Genomic DNA, 7,833 nt, shown 5'->3' with positions numbered 1-7,833 from the left:
ACCCTCCGGGGACAGAGAGCCGAGAGAAAAGAAATAAAAATAACATGGGGCCTCACGCCTGCTACAAACCCCAGTCAGCCCCTCCTTCCACAGGGAAAGACAGGGGGGACAGAGGGACGAGCCCCACCGGTGGGTGACGTGGGGCCAGAGGGGCGCTCCCAGAGCACTCTGAGCTCCCTGGGTCCAGGCTGTGGGTGCAATTAGCAAACGTCTTTCCCCCTTCTTTTCAGGAGCCCTCACAAGAAAGAACACTGATTTTGACGAACACCCAAAATAATGTGAGATCAGGCACCATGCATTATGCATGAGGTCTGATTTAACATGAACATTATTTCTTGTGTACGAGACCATATGCCTCCGTGCTGTCTGTGCAGCCTAATAATACCCAGACCCACCCTGGTCAGGCTCAGCTAAAGACATGTCCACTGGCTGTGTGCTTGGGGGTCGTGGAAGCAGAGCCCTCCTGGTACTTAGCTCATCTGAAGAGAGTCCATTCAGATGCCCTGGAGGTGGGTGGGAGGTGGGTCGTGTCCCTGGAGAAACACCAGGGAGCTGTGGGATGGGTGCGACTGTGTGAGAGTAGTGCGTGTGCGTGTGTGTGTGTGTGTGTGTGACATCAGGAGCCTAGGACCAGGGGATGGTTCATCGCGTGGTGATGTGGGGACATGTGCATTGCTGAGGTTTTGCTGCACAAGAGGGACGACGGCAGGAAAGGATAGATCTAATTGCTGTGTGTGTTTGTATATATACACGCATATGTACGTGTGGGGGTGTGTGTTTAAAAAATAAGATCACACATACATACAAACACACAGCCTAACTTTAATTATCTGAAGGGAGCAGGAGAGATCTGGGAGGAGCTGGGGACAATGATGGGCAGGGATTGGAAAGCAGTTTGTGGGGTAAGTGCTTGCAAATTCTGAGAGAAAGGGCCCTGGTCCAATGCTGCAAAGCATGGTTGTGTATGTTCAATTGAATGTTTACAAGTGCCAGGTAGCTCTGGAGAGCTTGGTGCCGGAGACCACAGGGTTGGTCCCGGGCAGCATTACGGTGGTACAGGTGTGACCACGAGTGTGTGAGCATGTGTGTGAGGGGGCAAGCTGGCAAGGGCGGGCTCGGGGTTTTAGTTGGCTGAGGGGAGGAGGGCTGGGGATGGGTGTGAGTGGGAGAGAGACAGGAGGCAGTGTGATGGCGAATTCCTGAGAATGGCTGGGGGAATGGGTGGGGTGATGGGCGAAGGAAGGGTGTGGGCAAGCCTGTGTGTGTGTGTGTGTGTGTGTGACTCAGGCTTGCTTTCTCAGTTGCCTCTGCTCTACCTGGCACCTGACCCCCCATAGAGTAGCCAACTTGAAGCCGAACTTTGGGAGGATGCTTAGCTCTGAGCTTGGCCCTGGTGACCGTGGCCATGTCCCAGCTCAGGGACCAATAGAGGGCAGTCCTCCCACATGGAGCCCCGGAAGGACCGGCCAAACAGTAGCTCCAGGGACAAGACTGTCGGCTCCTCTGGCTTCAGTCACTAAGCTGGAGGCCCTGGGTGACTCCTGTTCGCTAAGCTTAGGGGAGCAGCTGGGCCAGATAACCAGCCTACTACTCTCACTCCTACCCTTGCTCAGATGGGTCTCGTATCTGGAGCTTTCTGGAGCTCAAGCCCTGCTGGGAAAAGCCTGAACCTGGGTCATCACTGGGATCTTGACCCTCCCACATGCAGGCCCAGAGCCTCAGAGGAGACTGGATTCCAAACAGCTCTGGGGAGTAGGTACCTGTGGTTGGGAGTCAGCGAGTCCTGTGGGTGCCCAGTCGGGTCCTGGGGTCAAGGGATGATTGCATGGGACCTGAGCCATGCCACATACAAGCTAGCACAACCTCCTGGGGCAGGAGGTGGGGGGAGAATACAGATGTCCTTGGGGTTTAGGGCCAGGCACCTTCTGCGTTTGCCTTGGGAAGCACAGGTGACCACAGTGGCCACCTTCCTTCTTTTAGCCACCCCCCCCCAACTAGCAGTGTTCTCCCAGCTCCAAGCATTCGTGGCATAGTGTGGCCTTCCTTTCCAGATCTCTGGGAGTGGCTCTGGATTTGCAGGCACAGTGGTTCACACACCAACACACCAACACACCGAGGTTCCTATGGGGAGAGACGCTCTCTTAACGAACACAAGCTGTGGCCACATGATCATGGACAATACTTTTCTTCAAGAGAGAAGGGAAGAGACATGGGCTCAGATTACGCTTTCTGCTCGGGAACGCTTGGGTTTCCTTGCATACTGATGCCGGGGCTGTCTGCCTCCCTTGAACGAGGGCGAGTTGGAGGCTCTCGGGAGCGGTGGCTCCGCATCCACATGGGATGGCGAGACCTTTCCTAAACCGTACTCTAGCCAGGGAGGGAAGAAGACACCAGGGCCAAATCTCTCTCTCCCTCTGGTTTCTCCTTCCACAGTCAAATGTGCTGCGGGTCCTATAGTCACCCCAGGCTGGAGACTGGGGAAAGGAGCCCTGGGGACTTCTGTGACCAAGGGCTTGGTCCCTGGGTAGCTGTCCTAGGCTGCCGTCTCGTTAAGTAAAAATCTTCACAGTGTGGAAGCTTTTCTTCCGTCCTCGTTTCCACTTTTTTTTTTCTTCCCATTTTTTTGTTCTCCTCAGCTGCCGCTGGTTCTTGGGAGGCCACATTGTTTTGCTGTTTTTTGAGTTGACTTGCTTAAATAATAAATCCACCCTCTTGTACGGGATTAGGCAAACAATTAGGAAATCAATCAGTCAATTGGTGTCAGCTGCAGGCAGAGGCCAGTGAAAGGCCCCTGTATTCCCTGTCGCCTTCCCGACCTCCAAACCTGCTGAGGCTCAGGACGGAGTAGGCGGCAGGGAGCCCTGAGCTTCACTTGCTTCCATTTCAGGGCCCCGAGGTTGGGACAAATCCAGGAATGGAGAAATAAGGAGACAGTGTGGGGGAGTGCGGGACTGATTTGAAGTTCTGTACTTAGTGGGGCAGGAAATGGAGGCCATGCCGTCACCTGGTCGTGACATCCCCGGCCCCATCCGTAAGCCTGAGGATGCTCACTGGTCTGCCAGGGTGGGCGATGGCTGGGACACGGGTGCCAATCACAGGGCTCAGTGCCCACTAGGCCGGACTGAAGGAGGGAGGATAAAGAAAGCAGCGGTGAGTAGAGCCTTGGAAAATCTTGGCGGCCGTTGTACTTGCAGAGACAGTTCCTCCTGAGAGTGAGGGTCAGAGCCCAGAAAGTCACTGGGAACTCACAGCCTGGTACCATCATCCCAAAGCCTCGGCTTGGTTGGGGACCACCAAGCTGGCGGCCGGGGAACACCTGTCTGGGTGCCTAGATACGTCGGCTGGAGCCAAGGCCTCTTCCAGCCCTGGGCTTGGGCTGCTTCCCTGGAAACAGGGGGCCACACACACACACACACACACACACACTCATTAGGGACATAACTTTCTCCCCCCACCCCCATCAAGCAGTTGTGCTGCTTCAGGCTTTGTGTCCACGAAGAGTGAAAGAAACCTCATGTGGTTTCTCCTGAGAAGGGAAAGGAACCGCGTCTAGTGAGGAAGCAAGAAGAGCTATTTCATTCGTCTCTTTAAAAGTTGCTTTAAAGGAAGAAGAGGATCTTGATGGGGACACAGGTAAATCTTGGGGTTTGGCCCTGGAACGCTGATCCACCCCCACACATCAGGATTCTGGGGGGGGGGAGACGTGGCTGCTGAAGGCTTGAGGGGGGAGATGTCTGAGACTATGTCTCCCCCCCACCCCCAGGTCAGGGCTGCACAACCGCCGAATCTTCCTTTTGGCATAGGCATCACTCCCTGAGTGTTGGGGGTGGGGGGCTCCTTGGGTATCCCTCCCTGGAGAGATGGGAGGGCTTTGTGGGGGCACAGTTGTCTGTGCTCTCATTACTCCACAGAGGGAAGTTGGGCCAGACGGTTTGTTTGCAGAGGAGGGGGACCGGCTTTTGCCTAAGCAAGCAGGCAGGACTCCCTTCCCAGGCCCACTTACATCCTGCAGGGCCACTGTGGAAGCTGTTAGGACTCCCCGTGGATCCAGGTTAGGTTTGGGCATTGTGTGCTTGTGGGTGGAGAGCCAGCTGGGGCAGGCTGGTGTGGCCTGACCCCGCTTCCAAAAGCCCCCTGACTTGGAAGGGTAGAGCTGGCCTGGACTCCACACGTGGAGCACAAAGTGAAACTGAAGCCAGGGCCTGACGTCTTGGAGGGGGGGCACTCAGAGGTGCCAGGCTGCTGGTCCAGGTGAGGCAGGCTTCTTCCTCGGCTGAGAAGCAGTTGAGTTGTACCTGAGGAATGGCTGTCTGTCCCAGATTCAGTGTGGTGTCTGCAGTGTCGGAGGCCCTGGTTTGGTCTCAGGATAGTCTGTTTACAGGAGGGGACACGAGGCAGCTTCATCTCCCCTACGCTCACTCGTTGCCCAAGTAGCAGGCAGTCCTCGTAGGAGCCTGAAAGAAGGTCTGCGTGGTCACCTTTCTCCCAGATAGTGTGGCCAGAACTTCAGGGGAGGTTAGCCAGGGTATCCCAACACTTCACCCGCACACCGACCCAACCCTGGTAGTAAAAAGGACAGGACACAGCCCTGGGGTACATGTTTATGTGAGTAATAAAATATTTACTATAACATAAATATAAAGGGAACTTCCCAGTCTACATTATTATTATTATTTTTTGCAATAAAGATACAAAGAATGCACCAAAACATTGTTCTGAAAAATAAGAAAAATAAAATAACAAAATTTAAATCCAAACGGCAACAAACAGAACAAGAAATGGAGAAGGGGGAAGCTCCAAACACATCCAGAAAATAAATAGAGATGGGTCAGAAATCTGGAAATCATATTAAAATATTTTTTTTTCGGATTATTCAGTGTACAAAATCCTTTCGGATGGGGATGGAGGGTAGCCCGGAAAAAACCAAAAATAAAAACCAAGCACAAAATGTGTGTACATATCTCACATATTTACATGGTTCCCACCTCACCCCAAACTTGGGGAATTTCTCTCCTGGCCTCCCCAGCATCCCGCATCCCAGGTGGGGCTGGAAAGGGAGCAGGCGGAAGCTGCAGGGAATCAGGCAGAAGGTTCTAAGGGGAACGGCTTATTTCTACAGCTGGTTAAAAAATATCTCCAACTTTTTCAAGTTTCGTTTGTCGGTGGCCAGGAGGGCAGGGCCCCGCGGGAAGCGGGGGCCCTGCTGTGCAGCGGTCAGTCTGCAGTCGGGCAGAAGCCTCTTCCCGTGGGCTGTGTGTGGGAGCGCAGACCCCTCCCGCGTGGCCGGGAACCGAATCGCAGCTCGGATAAAACGAAACGAAAAATGAACACTCGAATTTTTTTTTTGTTAGTTTTTTTTTTTGTTGTTTTTGTTTTGCTTTTTGGGGGGTAGGGCAGGGGAAGGTAAGGGAAAAAAATAAATTAGGCTAGATTAAAGCTTTGGCTATTTCCTGCTTTTATACACAGACGCGGCTCTCGCGGCCTCCCCTCCGGGGCCCCGATAAATACAGTATACAGCGATTTAAATTAAGGGCGCGGGCGGAGTTAGAAGGACCCCAGGAGCCGGGAGGCTCCATGAATAAATAAAAACCGTAAAAAACCAAGCCCGGAGGAAGGGTAAGGGGATGGGGCGCATCCTTGTGGGAGAGAAGAGGCGTGGAGTGGAGCGAATTAAGAGACAGTCCCCCACCCTCGACCCGCAGGCTTGGGAGTCCTCGCCGGGGAGAGGGATAGGGAACCCTCCTCTCTTCGTCCTCTCTCCCGGGGATCCCTAACCCCGTACCGCGTTACCTGTCGCTGTGGGGAGGCCGCTGCCGGGATCCGGCCCCGAACAGCCCGGGGTGGGGCAGGGGCGGGGGTCGTCGAGGGTATGGGGGCAGGGAGCAGGCGGCGGGCAGGATGCCCGGGGTGAGTTGGCGCGTTCCGGATCTTCGCTCCTCTCTCCCGGGGCTCGGGCGACGCAGCCTATCGGCTGTCTTCGCCGCTCGCCAGAGAGGGTCGTCCGGGTGTTTGGTTTTGTTCGAAAGTTTCTGGGCTTTTTGTAAAATCCAAAGCAACCGAACAAAAAGAGTTCAGGCCGCGCGGCGCCTCGCTGCGCGCCGGCGGGGGCCCGGCCCGCGGGGTCACTGCACGGAGCCGGGCAGTGTGTGGTGGTGGTGGTGGTGCAGCGCGGCCGGCGGGGGCGGCGGGGGCGCGGAGGGTGGCGATGCACCGCCCCCGCCAGGCCCCAGCTCGCCCGGTGCGTAAACGTCGTCCATGGGCGGGTGGCCGGCGCCGGCAGCCGGGGTCATGCGCTTCTCCTTCTGCCGCCGGTTGCAGAACCAGACGCGCACCACCTCCTTCTCCAGCTGCAGGCTGTCGGCCAGGCCGGTGATCTCGTGCGCCGAGGGCTTGGGGCACTTGAGAAAGTGGCTCTCGAGCGCGCCTTTCACCCCCACCTCGATGGACGTGCGCTTCTTTCGCTTGCGGCCCTGCGCCGCGATCTTGTCCAGGTTGGTGGGGCTGCCGCTGGACGAGTCGGTCTCCTCCAGCCACTTGTTGAGCAGCGGCTTGAGCTTGCACATGTTCTTGAAGCTCAGCTGCAGGGCCTCGAAGCGGCAGATGGTGGTCTGCGAGAACACGTTACCGTACAGCGTTCCCAGCGCCAGCCCCACGTCGGCCTGTGTGAAGCCCAGCTTGATGCGCCGCTGCTTGAACTGCTTGGCGAACTGCTCGAGGTCGTCCGAGCTGGGCGCGTCCTCGTCCGAGTGCTCGCCCACCGACGAGCCACCGCCGCCCGCGCCCGGGTGCAGGTGCGCCGCCGCCGCGTGCAGGCCGCCCGCGTGTGCATGTCCGTGTGCGTGTCCGTGGGCGCCCAGGTGCGGCGGAGGCGACGGCTCCAGCTGAGCCTCGTGGCCGTCCTCGTGCAGCGCGTGGTGCAGGCCGGGCCCCGCACCGCCGCCGCCCGCCGCCAGCATCCCGGCCAGGCCGCCACCGCCGCCCCCCGGGTAGGCCGCCTGCGCGTACAGCCCGAGCGGCTGGGGCTGGTGGCCCCCGCCGGCCCCTGGGGACGGCGACATGGCCGGGCCCAAGTGGTGCGCCGTGCCGCCCTGCGCCCATGCAGCGCCCGCGTGGGCCGCCCCCTGGTGCACCAGGCGCGCGTGGAAACCTCCTCCTCCGCCGCCGCCGTCGTCGGCTCGGCCGGTGCCGCCACCGCCCGCCTTGCCGTGTTCCAGGTGAGGGCCCCCGGCCCAGTCGCCGCCGCCGCCTCCTCCCGTGGGTAGCCACTGGGGGTGCGCTAGGCCCACGGGGTGGCCCGCGCCCGCGCCCAGCCACTCGTGGTGCATCAGCTTCTGCACTTCGCGGTACGCGGCCCCCGCGTGCAGCCGCTCGGCGGCCGCCGCCGCCGCTGCTGCCGCCGCGGCGTCCGGGTGCATAAGCGGTCCCGTGCCCCCGGCTCCGCCACCGGGGCCCCGCGGCAGGTACTGCGCGGTGGTGGCCATGCCGCCCCGCGCCCTGCGCCGCGCCGCCGCCGCCGCTCCTCTCCGTCTGCGGGCCCCGCCGCCGCGCTCCGCCGGCTTAAAGCCCCGACCCGCTCGGCGCTCCGGAGCCCCACCCCACCCGCCGCCCATTGGCTGCCCGCGGAGCCGCCTCCCGCCCCCCGGCCACGGCCCCCGCCCCCCGCGTCCGCCCGCCGCCCGGCCCGGCCGCCCAGAGCTCGCCATTGGGCCTCGCTCCCGGGGTCCCGCGCGCCTGCCGTGCTGATTGGCCGCTGGGGCTTCATTCACGGCCCCCCTACCGTCCGCTTACATACTCACGCCCCGGGGGCGCGGCCGCCACGTGGGGAGTGGCGCG

At 59.5% G+C, this 7,833-nt stretch overlaps 1 protein-coding gene across 1 annotated transcript; it reads right to left on the bottom strand.

The window, feature by feature from the left end:
- Positions 1-4,596: 4,596 nt before the first annotated feature.
- POU3F1 (POU class 3 homeobox 1) lies at positions 4,597-7,481 on the bottom strand (the record flags this gene model as incomplete). The annotated part of the gene is made up of 1 exon (XM_080801331.1): positions 4,597-7,481. The coding sequence occupies one exon, from the start codon at positions 7,479-7,481 to the stop codon at positions 6,123-6,125; it is 1,359 nt and encodes a 452-aa protein (XP_080657457.1). The 3' UTR covers positions 4,597-6,122.
- Positions 7,482-7,833: the final 352 nt, after the last annotated feature.

Source organism: Martes martes, assembly GCF_963455335.1.
Source record: "Martes martes genome assembly, chromosome: 4".
In the NCBI taxonomy this organism is placed as follows: Eukaryota; Metazoa; Chordata; class Mammalia; order Carnivora; family Mustelidae; genus Martes; species Martes martes.
Note: the sequence above shows the minus strand (reverse complement) of the source record. Positions and strands in the feature narration are given on the sequence as shown.